This window comes from Gavialis gangeticus, unplaced genomic scaffold (genome assembly GCF_001723915.1).
Source record: "Gavialis gangeticus isolate Ggan-Ray unplaced genomic scaffold, GavGan_comp1, whole genome shotgun sequence".
NCBI classification, from domain to species: Eukaryota; Metazoa; Chordata; order Crocodylia; family Gavialidae; genus Gavialis; species Gavialis gangeticus.
In genome coordinates this window covers 1,088,250-1,104,191 of record NW_017728960.1, presented here as the reverse complement: position 1 = coordinate 1,104,191, position 15,942 = coordinate 1,088,250, and the positions used below count along the sequence as shown (strand labels likewise).

Sequence of the window (15,942 nt, the reverse complement as noted above, 5' to 3'; positions counted from 1 at the left end):
CCCCCCCCCCCCCCCCCCCCAAACTATTGTCGTAGGGACGGCAGGGCCATTGCCACAACCTCCCGTGACCTGGGGCAGGTCAGCAGCAGCCAGAGGGGCTGGCCAGGGGGGACCCCTCTCTCACCAGGGGGCTGGGATCCGCCTGGGAGAAGATGTACCGCAGGAAGACCCCCAAGTGAGCCGGCCGGGATTTCAGCTTCCCCAGGTCCTGGAAGAGGCTGTCACACTGTGCAGGGAGGGAAAGTGAAAGATACTTGAGCTGGCAAGAGGCCTGAGGCACACAGCCAGCCCCAGGAAGGGCTCCCTTGAGTTGCAGCATGCCAAATCCCCAGCTTCTTCCTCCCTCTGCTGGTGACACTGCCGCAGCTCAGAGCCCAGTGGGAGGCACCCCAGCCACAACCCTCCCAGTCTAGCCAGCCCTGGGGCCATCGTAGCCGCTCTGCCTACCCTGGCCTGCCATTTGGGGCAGTACTCAATGCAGATAAGGGCTACAGGGGAAGGACAAGGACTCTCTTTCCTGAATGCAAGGCCTCGTATGAGATGGCAGCACACACAGAGTAACGTGCTGAGACATGGTGGGGGCACCTGGGTCAACACAGAGGACAAGTGCATGAGGCAGCTGCCCTCGGTCGCTGGACTGCCCCGCCAGCTGGACAGCTGGCAGCGGTTAGCTGCAGCATGGTAGAGCTCAACACGGGCTGGTTCCCCTAGCCAAGATGAGGCCCCCACAGATCTCTGCTTGTGTCTGCAGGGCTGCCAGCAGGGCGCCTGGCCACCAACACGGGGGGCAGGAGGTGGGATCTGCGAACACATTGCGCCACCCCTGAGTGGCCGCTGGGACAGAACATGGAGGTGGGAATGTCTCGGGAGCCGCTACCTCGTTGTTGAAATAGCCTGGGTCATAATCCTCCTCGGGGCCAATGATGAGAGGCCGCAGTGTCCGGTCTGAGCCCTGGAGGAGACAGAAGCAGGATGGGACCAGGAAGTTGTCCCATTCGGTGGTCCAGAGGGGAGGGCATCTCACACCGCCACTTGCAGCATGGTGCCATCGTGGGTCATGAGGGCCAGGCATGACCTAGAGGGCACAGAACGCCCTCCCCAGTTGCCCAACTCATCTCCGGCAGCTGGCCTGACCCAGGCCCACCTGGAAGAGCAGAAGGGAGTGCGCTCCCCCATGCTTCTGCCCTAGTCCCACCTGCTCTGTGGAGGGTGCGAAGGGCGTATCTGAGCCCTGCCGGCGGTGATGCTGGAACATCTTGGAGGTGATGATGGGAGACGTTCGCGGGCTGTCGAGGCCGGGGTCGGACAGGACTGAGTTGCGGTTCAGGGAGATCTGCTCGGGATGAGAGCATCAAGGGGGCGACGGCGTGATCAGGGAGGGGGCAGGTGCCAGAGGATGACTCAGCTGGTCTGAAATGAAGGCCTCCCCCTCTTGCTCCCTGCCCCACTACTATTGCAGGACCCCTCCTCCAGACCTACCCAGTGTAAAAGTACTGGCACCAATTGGACAGACAGTCCAATTGGTGCCAACTCAGCTCCTGGCCTGTCTTCATTGCTGTCTCCACACTTGGGGGTTTTCCCCCACGCCTCTGTGCCAGGCACCCTCTTACAAGCCTCCTTCCACCTCTACTCCCCCCATAAGTGGTACCCAGCAGGCTTCGCTCTCTGGCCTCTGCTGCTTGCTGGGCTTGACTGCTCTATAACCCCAGGGTGGAGTTTGAGGCCCCTTGCAAATGCCCAGACAAGAGTGAGGCTTTCCAATGCACCCAGATCAGAGGACCTGTGCTGACTGGGGAAGCAGAGCTTGGCTCCTCTGAGAGCATGATGCTGAGGAGCCAGGGATGCAAGTCAGTAACTGAAGGCATCCCTGGGACATGGCAGCGATGCCATATGAGCACAAGGAGCCTGGGAAACTCTGAGTTAGAGCTATGATCAGAGTTGTCCAGCACATCCGAGGGAAGAAAGGCAGAGCCAAGGCACCCAATCCCCCTCAGCTCTGCCCTGCGGAGCCAGGACCCAGCTGGCCCATCCTGGGGAGGTATTTCCAGGTCCATGAACTGCCCCCGGCTGCACCAATTCCAACGGGCACATCCATTTTCCCAGGGTCCTGCTCCTCAGGGGACTGCCAGCCTCCACGCAAGGGCTGCATGTGTGTGCAGGGGAAACCAGGTTGGCTTACAAAACCCAAGGCACAAATTCAAAGACTTTAGCCACGGAGCTGTGACCCACCCCCTGGCAGCACGGCCCTCACCTCGCTCACCGAGGGGAACCGCTCCGTGCCAGAGTCCAAGCCGCTGTCGCCATCCTGAGAGTCCAGGGAGAGGCGGCCTGGAAAGGAGATGACGCATGAGCAGAGGCAATGGAAGATGAGAGTTGGGTGCTTGAAGACTGGTGGAGAATACAGAGCTGGGCTGATGGTAGGTGGCCTGGGCTCACGCAGCCCCACCGGGACTCCAGCTCTGGGCCCAAGGGGAGGAAGACAGGCTCCCACCATCAAGAGGCGGCTCTAGCTCATGAGAATCCTGGGTAGGGACTGGGACCCTGGACTCCCGAACCCACAGTCTCCCCTTCCTGCCTGCCTGGTCCTGACACCTGGGAGAAACACCGGTAGCCAGTGAGGGGATATGGAGAAGGCAGCTGACACCCAACCAGGCACCCTCTACTCACCTTCTGTGACCTGGAGCCCCGCGGAGCCCGGGTCGCTGCTCAACCGTACACAGTCCTGCAGCGAGAGGACGCACTGGGTCGTCACATCGTTCCCGCCCTGCCGGTGGGGAAACAGGGGCAAAATGGGTGGGCGCCACCCTCGATAGCAGAACCACTTCTCTGATTTCAGGCCCCTTGAGGGAAGGAAGCTGCAGGGCACAGCGAGCAGGGAGCAGACCCTGGCAGGGGTCCAGAGCATGGGTCACCACCCAAGAGAACAGCCCAGCCCAGCTGAACTGGTGTCCTCTTCCCTGCAGCCAGCCTGGCCTTCAGCCTAATACCCAGCCAGCCGCGATGCTCTCTGGAGACTTAAATTGCAGGACCAGGAGAGGCATTCGGTCCTGCAGCTGTTCGCAGGCAGCCCCTGAACCCATGGATACCACAGGAGGCACAAAGCCAGCGACACCAAGAAGACCCCACAGGGAAAGCAGAGGGGATGCGGGGGGGGGGCAGCAGCTGGGACCCTGGGGAGCAGTCCTGGCTCTGCTCCCACTTCAGCATGTGCTGGGGGGGGTTGAATGCAAAATCATAGTGTTTTGTCCATTGCCCGCCGCTGCCTACCACCAAGCTGCCAGTTTCCTGGAGGATCTTGAGCTGCAGCTGGCTGACCCGGCGGCGGGCGCCCTCGATCTGACCCTCCAGCCCGGTGGCTGGGCGCCGGCTGTACACCTCGCAGAAGCGCTGGGCAGGAGACAAAGAAGAGTGGGCCACAGACATGTGAGGAGAGCGTGCGACTGCGCAGGCAGTGGGGAGCTCTGCTTGGTGGCCTGGGAGAGCTTCGCCGAGTGAGGGCATGGGGCTGGCAACAGCGGCAGGGTGGGGAGGAAGAAAGTACAGTCCCTCAGCCCACGCGCCATAAAAGCAGCTGCTTGCAGTGGCTCATCCTCTGAACCCCCAGCCAAGCCACAGACAGATGCAGGAGCCTGGGAGCGATGGCACAAATGTCTGATCAGGTGCAGCAGGCTGGGGATGGGGTTACAAGCAGAGATGGACCCCAAAGCTGTGCTGCGGCAGGCACAACATTGGAGGAGACACCCGCCCATCGCCCCTGGGGCCTTGGGGAAGCGCCATCGTACCTGTAACTCAGCCTCCTCCTGTCGCAGCATGTTTCGGAGGATCTGGGCTGCGTGCTTCTGGACCTCTGGATCCTGCAAGTCAAAATGGGCACCAGTCAAGTGGGACCGAGACGGGCAGAGCTCTGGTTTCCCCTTCCCGTCCTCTCCTCTGCCAGGCCCACAGCAGGGTAGCCCAGGCAGGGTGTAGCAGGCTAGCAACACCCCTTTCCCACTCCCTCCTTGGCCCATGGTTACCTGCAGTGGCTTGGGTCCAGTGATGCGCTGGGGCGGAGGTAACGGTGGTGGCGGGGGAGGCGGCGGGGGGTGTGTGGGCATGACCCGGGGAGCCCCTGACGAGCTGGCGTCTTGCTGGGAGTTGGAGAGTCCCACTGAGGAGGGGGGGGAGCCTAGGAGGGTCAGTGCGACGTAGGCGCCGGCTGGGGAAGAGGAGCAAGACAAGGACAGTGCAGTGATGAGATGGCTGAGAATGGGAGATCCTTCTGTGCCCCCACCCCAGCGTGGCAGGGCTGTAGGTTAATCCAAGGCCAAAGGGATGCCTGTGGGGGTAGAGCAGGGGCATCCAGGAGGGCTTAGCCATCCAGCTCCAGGTCAGGGATCTGGGACAAGCTGGGTGATCTTGCCCCTTGACTTAGCTCTCCCATGCTGCAGGGCCTTACTGTCTCTCCCCAGGAGCAGACCAGCAGCTTGCTAACACGCCTGCTAGCAGACGAGGGCTGTGGCCATGCTCACAGCAGTCTGTGGAGCTGGCTACCCACAGAAGCTGCCATGTGGCCGGGATTGCTTCTGTGCTGGGGCCCTGAAGCACACGTTCCCAGCAGCTCAGTGACTGCCTACTGCCACTGTTGGAGCGCCTGCAGGCCCCAGGCAAGATTGGAGCTAGTGCTGCGAGTCCCAGGCTGGCGGTAGGAGATAAGAACACGTGGTCCAGGAGATAAGGTGGGCCAGGAGTGGGCAGGGACTTGGGAGCAGGGAACTAGGAAGTGATTCACCCCAAGGTCACATAGCAGCTCAATGGCAGAGCTGAGATTATAGCCTATGCATCCTGGCTCCCAGGCTCAGCCTGAAATGCAGGTGCATGGGGAGACGGCACAGCCACGGCCACCCCCTGCTCATCCTCTGCCACCCTGGCGGGTCCCTTTGCTCTGGAGGGGAGCAGGGAGCTCCATCTGCCTACCCTGTCCCTACATACCCATGACAAGCCCCCTGCCTGCCCAAAGCCAGCCCTGGTGGCTCACACCAGCCAACAGCCTTCTGGTGCTAGTGCCCAGGGCTGGACTCGAACCACCAACCCAGGGGGTACACAGCTCCATCAATCTGCCTCCCATTACCCTACTCACATTTGATAAGCTTCACCACTTCGAGGTGCGAGCTGTTGGTTACCATTGTGCCGTTCACCTGAGACAGGAGAGAGGCATGAGCCAGGCCCACAGCCCCGGGGGTGTCAGCCCGGGCATGACAGGACTGGGAGGTCGTGCTCACCTTGACAATGCGGTCCCCTTCCTGCACACCCGCCCTCATGGCTGCTCCTCCTGCAAGGCAATGAGGACAGAGTCAGGCCTGTCCTGGCAGCTGGGAGGGGGCTGCAGGCAACAGCGTGACAGGTCCAGTTGCTGGGGGTGGCAGAGTCTGCAACTCAGGGGTCAGCAAAAGAAAGGAGGTCCAGCTCTGTAACATGCAGTAGATGCAACTGGGTCCCTCCCAGGTCAGTGCTAGTCTGCTTCACAGTTGCATGCAACGCTCCCTCCACGGGGTACAGCACTGTGCTATCAGCATCTGGTCCAACAGGGCCCTGATCCTGCAAACTTCAAGGTGACCCCAAACCGCAGAGGGAAAAGAAGCCACTGACCTGCTTGGAGGGGCTGTGCCCCACCAACCACTGCCCAGCACCATGGGACAGAGGTGAGTGCAAAGCAAATGACCCAGTGCTTGCTCCGAACGCAGCTGGAGACCAAAGCACCTGAGGCAGCCAGCCCCGGTTCCCACAAGGCCTTTATTCAGTCCATGGGGCTGCTCAGCAAGGAGCAGCAACATGACATGCAGAGCCACAGTCAGAAGCCCTAGAGCACTGCCCAAAGGCCATGTGTCCTTACAGAAGCCCCCGGATCCCAAAGAGCACTGACAGGAAGCACCTGCCTGCATTCAGGCAGGTGTCAGAACAGGACCTGCACAGATCCGGTTTCAAGAGCAGAGCCCAAGCACTAGAGAAACAGGGCTGGCAGGGCCCAAACCCATCTTGTCCAGCCTCCAGCCCTCACCAAACCGTCCCGGCCATGCATGCATCCACCCTGGGCTGGAAAGCTTCTGAGCATGGAGATCCCCGAATCTCTCGTGGGTCTGTTCCAGCCCTCAATTCTCTTTGGGTGGAGAAAACTCTTCCTCGGACCCAATCACCACCACCAGCAATATTCACACCCCTCCTTTCTTCAATGAAGCTGTTAAGGTTTAGCTGCACTGAAGAATTCTCTTTCGTGAAAGCCAAACCCAAGAGACCTGTTTCTGTGAGGGGAAGCTCCAGATGGAGAAAACTGGAGAGAAATAAAGAGGCCGAAGGTGGAAAGAGCATGGGATAACTCAGGCTCCAGGGGCTCCGACGCACTGGTGCTGCCTGAGCCCAGAGTGGCCATGGGGGGGCACTGCAGAGAGGCTGCAAGCTGCAGCCATGCATGGGTCAGGGGGTGAGAGGAAAGGAGGTTTCGTTTATTAAATGCCTGGTCCGGGCCGCAGACGCTGGCTGCATGCAGGCAGGGCCAGGCTCCAAGCAGAGGACAGGACTGGGCCTTCCCAGACCTACAGGATCTCTGTCCATGCCCCTCCACACAACCGAATTCTCCCCGGCCTGCGTGTCATCCGGGGGGGGGGGTCATTTGGCAATAACAGCGGCTCATTGTGTATTTGAACGGAGACTCAAAGCCCTGCCACCCTGCAAAGCCATTAGACAGCAAAACCAAGAGTGCCTGCCCCACCCCCCACACAGCCGGGAGCAAAAGCCGCCGGGTCCAAAAGCTGCTGAATTGGTGTTTGCCGAGGGCTGCACAGGGAATTCCCCGCCCCCCCTCGCCCGCCGTCAGCAGCTTGCTGCGATTATATAACCGGCGGGCAGTGCGGCGCAGTTAACCTGTCGCTGCCTGTAGGGCAGAGAAGGAGTGGGGGGTGGGGATGGGAACTCAGCTGCTGTGCTGGGGAGCAGACAACTATGGGCAACTCCCAGCCTGGACTAGTGGGGATATAGGAAGCTCTGTTCCAGAGCCAACCCCCACAAATGACCTTATTTGCACCCATCAACCCTGCCCTCCTCACCCCAACCTCCCACCCACCCACCACAGGGTCCCAATCTCATCCAACAGGCCACACACTCTTCCCACCCATCACGGGGTCAGAGCAAACGAGGGGAGCCCCAGCTGCACGCAACTGCTTCTGCCCCAAAGAGGTGAGGGGGACATGGATGGCACCCACCTGGCCGCACACTCTGCACCAGGACAATCCGGTCCCCGCTGACCGTGAAGCCGAAGCCATGCTCGTCCTTCTGGATAATGACACAGCGCTGGACCAAGCCTGTGGGTGCAGAGGGAAGGAAAAGCAAGGGAGCATGGAGTTAAATCCATGCTCCGTGTTGGCCCAGGGTACAGTGTCCTGGTGGGCTGGGGTCATTGGAGCTGGGGGTGGGGGGGGCGGTCTGCTGTGAGATGGGGTGTTGCTTCTCCCCACACTGTGCACACAGGCACATGCAACACAAGTGAGGCTTGGTGACCCCCACTCCCATGAAAGCTTCAGCTCCTGGTAAGAACAGGCCAAAGGGCTACCCAAACATGGCTGGTGTCTGCAGCTGACAGTGCTGGGTCTAGTGCCGCATCCAGCCACTGTCGATAACCCGGCCTGAATGACCAGGTACCTGTCAACAGCCAGGGGCAGCCTTTTCCACAAGGGGTCCCGACACAGGGTCTGGGGCAGGGCATCACGCTGGAGACCCAATTAGGGCCCCTCCTCTTGCACAGGCTCCCTAAATGGCCTTGGTCATGGCGCTTTGCCTCTAGGCTCCCCAGGAGTGATAGCACTGCCCTGCCTCATCTCACGGGAGTGTCACAGAGACAGGACTCCCCAGGGACAGGCTGACAGGGTGGGAAAAACCCGGGATGACATGTTCAGAGCCCCAACCCGTGGGGACAGCAGGCGGGCAGAGTTACCTGTTGTTTCGGTGGAGTCGGACGGCTGGCGGTGATGGCCGGGAGACCTGCGTTCTGGAGCTGAATCTCCCAGAGAAGACAGGCTGCTCAACCTGGAGGGGGCAAGACAGACGTCATCATGGAGGGCCCGTGACGAACAGGGCTCTCCTTCCGCTTGCTCGAGACACCCCCACCTCACACAGGAAGTGGCAAACCGCAGCACCAGCCTGCGGTAGACTGAAAGCGAGCACAGGCTGCGCGCTTCCCCAGCAGATTGGAGCAAGGCTGGGCACCAGGAGTACCCCGGCCCAGGCCTGGGGAGAGCATTGGGCACCCCCCATGCCACGACATGGAGCCACCGAGGTCTGTACGGGAGGGATGAGCAGGGGGAGAAGCGATGCAAGGTCCACGGTGTGAGCACAGCGAGAGTGACAAACAGATACACACACACATACATACGCCAGCCGGACGCCCGGCACCAGAGCTTACCAGGCTGCAATGGGGCTGATGGAAGAACACGAAGCAGCGAGGGATGGATGAGAGAAAGACAGACAGACAACGGACAGTTACTTTCACCCCCTGCCCCTCCCACCCCAACCTTTGCTATCCTAGTCCAGCGCTCTGCAGGCACTGGCCAAGTCTGGGGGCAAGAAGGGAGCTCGGCCCCATGCAAGGGCTCCCGGGGGCGGCGGGGCGTGTTGTGTGCAGTCAGGCCCTGCCCAGCAGCAACCAAGTCCCAACAACCTCGCCTGTGCAGGGGACCACACAGCCAGCACCTGCAACTGCTCCTTGGACCGAGGCCGCCTTCCCACAGCAGAGCTGGCCGGAGCGACGGCCGTGGGGAGCGCTGGTGCCGGCAGCTGAGAGGTGATGCCAACTCAAGCTGCAGCTCCCAGACGGCGTGTGCACTCAAGACGGGCTCTTGGCCTCCAGTGCTGGGCCTGGACCTAACAGCCTGTCGCCTCCCTCTGTGCCACTCAGTCCCATCCTGCACCCAGGGCCTAGATGTACTCTCCCCCTGGCAGCCAGCCTGCCCTCCAACCCAGGGCTGAGGGACACGGGATGCTCACGGAGACCCGAATGCCCTTTGAAGCGATCTGCTTCCCTTTGAAAACCCAGAGTCTCCAACACAGCCGGTGGGAGCACAAGGAAATGGCCCTGCTCCCCCCCTTTTTCCCAGACCCCTCTTACCTGGGCAGGTGAGGGTGCTTTTTACTGGCTGGTCTGTTGTCCAGGAGGGACGACAGAAATGGACACCCAAGACAAGGACGGTGCAAGATCCCAAGGTCAGCATTGTGGGGTGAGAGGGGGGAGAGAGGAGATAAAGGCATCAAGAGGCAGATGTGAGCAGGCGCTGCAGCTGCTGGCGCACCAGGGGAAGGAAGGGGAGCAGGGTTTGGAGCCCGAGCACCTCTCCGCTCTACCCCTCCCCACAGGACCCAAAAGGGGCAGAGGAGCCAGGGCCCCGATCGGGCAGTTCCTTCCCAAGTGCAAGGGGAACCCTCAACCCTGGCCCCCGCTGCCAGAAACGACGGGGGCCAGATGCACATCTGCGAGGAACTGCCCCTGCCACGCTCACTGCACCCAGCGGCCCAATGTGCCCAGCTGCCTTCAGAGCATCGCGAGGCCCCAATCCTGCAGGAACGTGCTGCAGGTTAACAGGTGGCAAGGAGCGCTGCTGAGTCGCTGGCCCGATGAAGTTAAGCACATGCAGGATCAGGGCCAAAGCCCTCCTGAGCTCTAAAAGCCTCAAAACTCTGCGTCTCCAAAGCAGCTTCTCCGAGCCCCTTGCAGCAGGTGGCAAGGAACTGGGCTTGGGCTGGGGGCCGGGGCTGTGCAAGGACCAGGCTGGCTGGGTAGCGAGGCAGCCTGTGCGGCTGATACCCTGGCCACCAGCTCAGCGGCAGAGCAGTGGCAAGAGTGAGGCCTCACTGCCGCATGCCCTCAGCAAAGGAGGTGGCCAGGGGAATGCAGCGTGATGCTCCCGGGGCACCATCTGAATGGAGGGGGCAGCTACACGGAGCCGTGGAAGCACCAGCTGTCCTGCAAGAGCCTTCCAGCTGCTGGCGCGTGCAGACACACACACACACGCAGCCCCAGCTGGCAAAGCCGAGCTTCCCACGGGAGTGTGGCAGCCTGATAATACCAGGGAGTCTGGGGACAGCCTGGCCCACCGCACCTGCTGCTCCGAGCAGGCAGTGGGAAAGAACCGAGCGCCTCCTGTCCCATGCCAGCCTTATCTGAGACAAAAGTCCTGTGGCCACTTGTTGTGTGCCCAGACCGCTGCCCCACGGGTGCAGACCAGTGGTGAAGCTGCCCGTGGGTCTGTTCTTGCTCAGAGAGCCCTGGGCTGTGGGGGTCTCTGCTAGAGCAGCTCTCCCAGTACACCCAGACTGTGCCTCCCTGCACCAGATCCCCTCCTCGCCCGTTCCCCATGAGGCCTCCCTCCAAGACAAACTATCTTGTCAGCCACTGACCTGACATATGAGCACGGGTACTGCCTCCCCACCCGCAGAGCCCAGCCTCAGCACCGAGATCTGGCGTTCTCTGACCAGATGCTACTAAACCGCGGGGTCCCGGCTGTCTTATCAGTGCACCCCTTGACATCCTCCTGGCTCCCTTCGCCCAGCCTGTGTTATTGCTCCTGTTCCCCACTGGATGAAGGGCATTGCCAAGCACTAGCGTACCCTGGAGACTTGAACACATCTAATGTCCCTTGGGTCATCCCAGGCTCCACTGTAACCCAGCCAGGGCACCAGGCACCTTGACCCCTTTGCTGATGTATCGGTGCAGAGAAGTACTCCTGCTCCAAGGCTGCGGAGGCCTGGGCTGCTTGCCGGAAGAGCTGGTGCTTTCCAGCTCACCTGGAATCAAGCAGCACAAGCATCTTGAGTGGATGCAAAGGCGCCCATTGCAATCCCCGAGCAGGAAGCATCTTGGCTGGTTGGGGGCACGGCTCTACTGGCATGAAGACAACTGCAGCGGGGGTTACACCAGGTGAATGGGCAGCTTCTCCAGTGCCAAGCTGGCGGGTAAACTGCATCCCCCCCGGCAGGTGTGCGAGACCCTCCTGGAAGATGATCCCGCGCCTGCTGCCGTAAGGTGCAAGGAAATGCAGATAAGGGGCAGAGTCGGCCGATCAGGCCTTGTGGGGCTGGGTCTGCACATGCACACAGGTGCGTGACTACCTCCCTGCAAGCACACCTGCAGAGGACTCGTGCAGGGGGTCTAACCTTAACTCTAACCCAGTCCTGCTCTTTGCAGCCCAACCAGGCAGCTGTCAGCCCTATCCGGGGACTGACAATGTTACAGGAGGTCATGCAGAAGCCAGGGCCCTGGGCACCGGAGCGGTGGGCCAGAACAGCACAATTCAGGGCAGCGCTGGAGCTCGGGGCCCAGGCCGTGCCGGGTGGGGTTTCATACATGGAGTGAAGGATGGTGCGATGCCCCACGGTGGGTTTCCGACGAAGGCCGTGCCAAGCCCAGGCTAAAAAGGCAGGCCACGGAGGACTTGGTCCGCACACCGGGAAGGCGCTGACACCAGCTGTTTGGGTGGCCCCGAGTGAGATGCTGCCCCTCGGTGCCTCAGTTTCCTCCCCCAAGATGCCCTCCTTTGGGAGGGGAGAGCATGGGGTCCCAATCACGGGGGTGGCATTTTGAGGGTGCCATGGGGGTGCACAGGGAGTGCTGCTGTTTTGATTCCAAGTAATTTCTCGTCAGCAGAGAAGCCAAACGAGGCGGATCACTAGGCTGGGAGGGTGGCCGCAGAGCTGGCTGGAGAAGCAGCCGCAGGCTCAGCCCAACACGCCCCAGCAGCTGCCTCTCACCCCGTGTGCCTTCGTGCACTGGGTACCACTGACGCGCCTGCTCGGCCAGGCGGCGTCCCCGGGCGGGGGCCCCCAGCCCAGGCACCACCGGGGAGTCCAGTGCCCACGTCAGCAAGGGCGATTCTTCCTCCCTTCCCCCCCTGCCCAGCCCAAGGGACGGAAAGTCAGCAGCGTAACCCCAGGCTCTGCTGCTCCAGCAGATTTCCAGTACGAGATGCCTCCCTGAAACCACAATTATAGGCCCGAGCGAGGCAGGGAGGGTAATTACCGCCCGTTCCGTCAGCTCAGCAATCCCTTGCCCCTCTCCCTGCCCTCCCCCCACCCCCCTTGGCCAAGTCGGAGCGCGCCGGGTCCATGTGATTGAAGTTTCCATCCGAGTCTAGTGTGTGTGGCTGGGTAGCATGCCTGCCCACGACCCCTGCTCCTCAAAGCACCCCCAGACACAATCCTCATGTCCTGAGGCAGATGGAGAGGCTGATGGAAGAGCTGACTTTGAAGGCAAGGAGGTAGAAAAGCAGACGGGCAGTGCTCGGGGCCATGGTGCCCACACATTCGGAGCCAGTGCCTTTCAGGAAGCACCAGGGATGAGTCAGCACCACCCGACTGGCCGTCTCTGCTGGGGAAATCCCAGGGTGTTGTTCAGGCCTTGTAGCCAAGGCACAAAAGATGCTGGAGCAATGCAAAGAAGAGACAAAGGAAAGGCAACGGCAGACCCCATGTGCCATGCAGGGACCGACTCAGCCCAGCAGCCTGGCATGGCACAACATCGCCATGGACGGCATCCTGCCTGCCACGATGAACTCCCGGTCTTTGGGAACTTGCATCTTTGCTCCATGCCTCTGCTCAGATCCTAACTCCTCACGGTGGGGCTGGTCCTTGCTCTGTGCACATGTAGCCCCTAGCACCCTGGGTCTGGATTGCCATGCGTAGCTATAACTGCCTTAAAAAACCCATGTCCCAAGGGCTCTCCAGCACTACTCAGTCAAGCGCTCATGGGCTTGCAATAGGGTCACTCCGGGGGTCTTCATTCAGCCTCCTCCCCATCACATATGCCGCATGGTGCTGTCTTGCATTGCCTGGGCACGGAGTCCAGGGCAACCCCTGCCTCCTCTTGTCCACGGGGAGTAAGCCTGGGGGGAAGCCATCTCTGGGAGCCATGCCTCACTTGCTGGTGTGCAGCGGGAGAGGAAGGGGCTTGCAGGGGTGGGTCAGGGCAGCTGAGCGCTTCCTTGGAAAACTGCATTTCTCTGCTGCCTCCATCACAGATGGGCAGATAAGAGCCCGGTCAGGTCCCTCCAGCTGACTGCACGTGGAGGGGGTGGCCCTGGAGCAGATGGAGGGTGATCCAGAAAAGCAAGGCCTGTGTAACTGGCATGAGGCCGGGGCACCCTCGGCACTTCCAATCCTCCCCTCTCTCTGCCTCAGCTCCCGACCCCTTCTCACTGGGGGGCAATGACAAAGCCAAAAGGCGTCGTGGGAAAGCCCAGGAGGAAATCAGTCATTTTTGGTGTACACACATGTAGAGGGTCCAACTGAAGCCTGCAGACACAAAAGTCACCTCCCTAATACGAGGGCAACCCCTGGCTAAAAACCGTCTCTGCTCCAAAGCACAAAGGGCCTTGAGTCTTTCAAAGAAAGCATCCTCTGGTTTCAACGTAGGAGGAAAGCCACGCTGTTTTGCCCAGCCCTGCTCCCAGCACCAGGCAAGTCATTTCCTAAAGCAAGTTCACAAAGAAATCCCATCTGGGGCAGGCTCCCGCCCCAGGCACAGTTCAAGTCTGGCGAAGTTAAAGCCACTGAGAGCAGGGACCCGGAGTGGAAATTGTTAGCAATTCCTAACCACAGTGCCCGGCACGGGGAAATCTTCTGCAGACATCCAGAGGCACGAAAAAGTGGAGTTAAGACAGTGGCCAGCATCCAGAACAGAGACACCTGTCAGGCTGCGGCTCAAGGAGGATGTTGCTAATGCCTATAAGACCTTCTTTAATGCCAATCTGGTGCTTTGCAAGAGACAGCCTGGCCCTATCAGCTACAGCAGGCAGCAAGATGCTCCAATACCGGCAAGAGGAACAAGCAGAACCACCTAGCCCCCCAGGTGCTAACCCCCACGCTGGAGAAGGGGTGCTGTCTGGAAAGCGGTGAGAGCAGTGGGCTGGGAGCCAGGAGCCTTGGGGAGCCAAGTGCCTTGAGATGAAAGCCCCGGTGGCCAGCACGGAGCATTCTGCGCTGTTTACAGACAGCTGGCGTGAAGAGCACGGGGCACGCACAAATGCCAGCTCCGAGCTGCCTCGGCAGAGCCGGCCAGGTCCCATTCACACCGAGACGTGCCGCACGTCACGTGCTCGAGCGGGTTTTAAAATAGCAAACCTGACGTGGACTTTTCCGTCCCATTACTCAGCGCGGGTCTGGGCCCCGCTCTCTGAGGTTAGAGCAGCTGAGATTCAAGCTCCGCGTGACTCATGGGCGCAGACTTCCAGAGAGCTTGAGGCCAGGTTTCCAAGTGCTTGCATCCGCTGCATGCTCGCTGAGCGGGGCTCTCCGATCTGTCTCTGGGGCTCTTCTCCAACAGGCCCAAAGCCAAGCTGGGGACCGGTCTCTGGAGGAAACCAGCTCCCCCCGGGCTGTAATTCAGGCCGTGATGCCCCTGTTTCGCTGAGGGCAGGGAGGACACTCGGAAGCTGGTGAGATGCTGGCACCGTGGTACTTCCGCCGTCGTGAAAGTCTGAAGCGCGTGCACAGAGACGGCGCCCTGCCCTGGAGGGCACTGCAAAGCGGTTATCGTCTCAAGAGACTCCAACCTTCCCATCCCTGCTTGGCTCCCTACACGCAGTGCGTGGTCACCGCCTCCCTGGTCTCTCGTGCTGGGGGGGGCTCAGCCATTCCTCCAGCGCCCAGGCCAGTGCCCTCAGCTCGCACTGACTCAAGGCTGAAGCATGCACCGGGCCCGGGGCCAGCATTTCCAGAGGGAAACATCCTACCTACCCTGAGCTGGCATCCACTTGGAGCCGGCCGGGCCAGCGCCCGGGGATCCTTCCCTGCGGGCCCTCCCCTCTGCTCCGTGCATTACGACAGAGGTTTCTGGTCTGAGGTTTTTCCTTCTGGTTTCGGATGTTTATTTTTAGCCCGATGACGGCCTCTTTCTCCAGGATTCTTCATGGAAGCATCCCTGCTTCCCAAGCCTCCAGGACTGCAACACTGGGGCCAGGCCCCACCACTGGTATGGGCAGGCCAAGCCTTGCTCCTGCCCCCGCACCCCTTGCCATAGCTCCCAGGCTGCTCACCTCGACTGCCCCAGGTATAACCCTTGGCAACTGCCCAGCAGAGAGGTCATGGCCAGGCAGAGCCCACGAGCTTTCCTAGAGCTCATGGGGGATGAGCTTTCCGGGAGCTGGCTACGCTCCGGATCTCTGAGTGCGTTTTGTCAGGTTTCTACAGGGTGCAAAGCTCGATGGGAAAGGGGCCCTGGGCACCCTGGTGCGGTCCAGAGCAAGAAGAGACGCTTCCCCTCTAGAAATCTGCTCACGTAGGGGACCACTGACCCCTTGCCGGGCAAGGGCCCCTGCTGATCACAGCACAGCGGTCCCTCCATCAAGCCAGAAACCACCTAAGGCAAAGCAGCGGCTGCCATCTCGGGAGCTGGAGCGGAACAAATGGTGCAATTAAAAGATTAAGAGAGAGAAACAGGATCAATCCTCAAAGTGGGTCAGTCTCAGCTGTGGCTTTGCCAGGCGGGCCACTGAGACTGGGCCGGGGCGGGGGGGGAACTCCTGCAAAACCACCTCCTTGGAGGACAAAGCCCTGTGCCCTGCACTGGTCCCGATCAGGCCTGCCTGGGCCTGCTCCTAGAAGCTGAATGGCAGAAACTCCTGGGTCCCTGGGGGTGCAGCTCCCGGTATCCTACTCCATCCGCAGCCTGAGTCCAGGGCCATGCCGCTCTTAAAGGCTGGGCTAGCAGCACCCTCTCCTCTTAAGGCTGTCTGAAACCACCCAGGACTGGCCCCGGGTTTCAGGTATATAAACCTTTGCAAAACTCAGCCTGTTGTGGCTGGACTGTTATGGGCTGGGCATCTGCCGTGGGCTGGCTGGGGGGGTTCTGCAGGGCGATCGTGACCTAACGGGAGTTGGCTAGGTGCGAGGAGACCACAGTCTAGGTTACAAGCTGATGATCTTTCC

The 15,942-nt window shown here is 60.8% G+C and overlaps 1 protein-coding gene across 9 annotated transcripts in view; it reads right to left on the bottom strand.

The window, feature by feature from the left end:
* The window catches only part of ARHGEF11 (Rho guanine nucleotide exchange factor 11), a 54,585-nt gene that overhangs the window by 18,301 nt on the left and 20,342 nt on the right, over positions 1 to 15,942 (bottom strand). For 5 of the 9 annotated variants that reach the window (XM_019518178.1, XM_019518692.1, XM_019518382.1 and 2 more), the window contains exons 2-15: positions 9,134 to 9,166; positions 8,432 to 8,446; positions 7,964 to 8,055; positions 7,236 to 7,334; positions 5,262 to 5,311; positions 5,120 to 5,177; positions 4,017 to 4,198; positions 3,783 to 3,854; positions 3,268 to 3,387; positions 2,668 to 2,764; positions 2,252 to 2,328; positions 1,196 to 1,333; positions 878 to 952; positions 125 to 226 (exon numbers count right to left, since the gene is read on the bottom strand). In XM_019518178.1, the coding sequence (XP_019373723.1) occupies positions 125 to 226; positions 878 to 952; positions 1,196 to 1,333; positions 2,252 to 2,328; positions 2,668 to 2,764; positions 3,268 to 3,387; positions 3,783 to 3,854; positions 4,017 to 4,198; positions 5,120 to 5,177; positions 5,262 to 5,311; positions 7,236 to 7,334; positions 7,964 to 8,055; positions 8,432 to 8,446; positions 9,134 to 9,166 (1,210 nt within the window). The remainder of the gene's footprint in view (positions 1 to 124; positions 227 to 877; positions 953 to 1,195; positions 1,334 to 2,251; positions 2,329 to 2,667; positions 2,765 to 3,267; positions 3,388 to 3,782; positions 3,855 to 4,016; positions 4,199 to 5,119; positions 5,178 to 5,261; positions 5,312 to 7,235; positions 7,335 to 7,963; positions 8,056 to 8,431; positions 8,447 to 9,133; positions 9,167 to 15,942) is intronic. The other 4 variants (XM_019518305.1, XM_019518542.1, XM_019518324.1 and 1 more) reach the window with 4 other exon arrangements.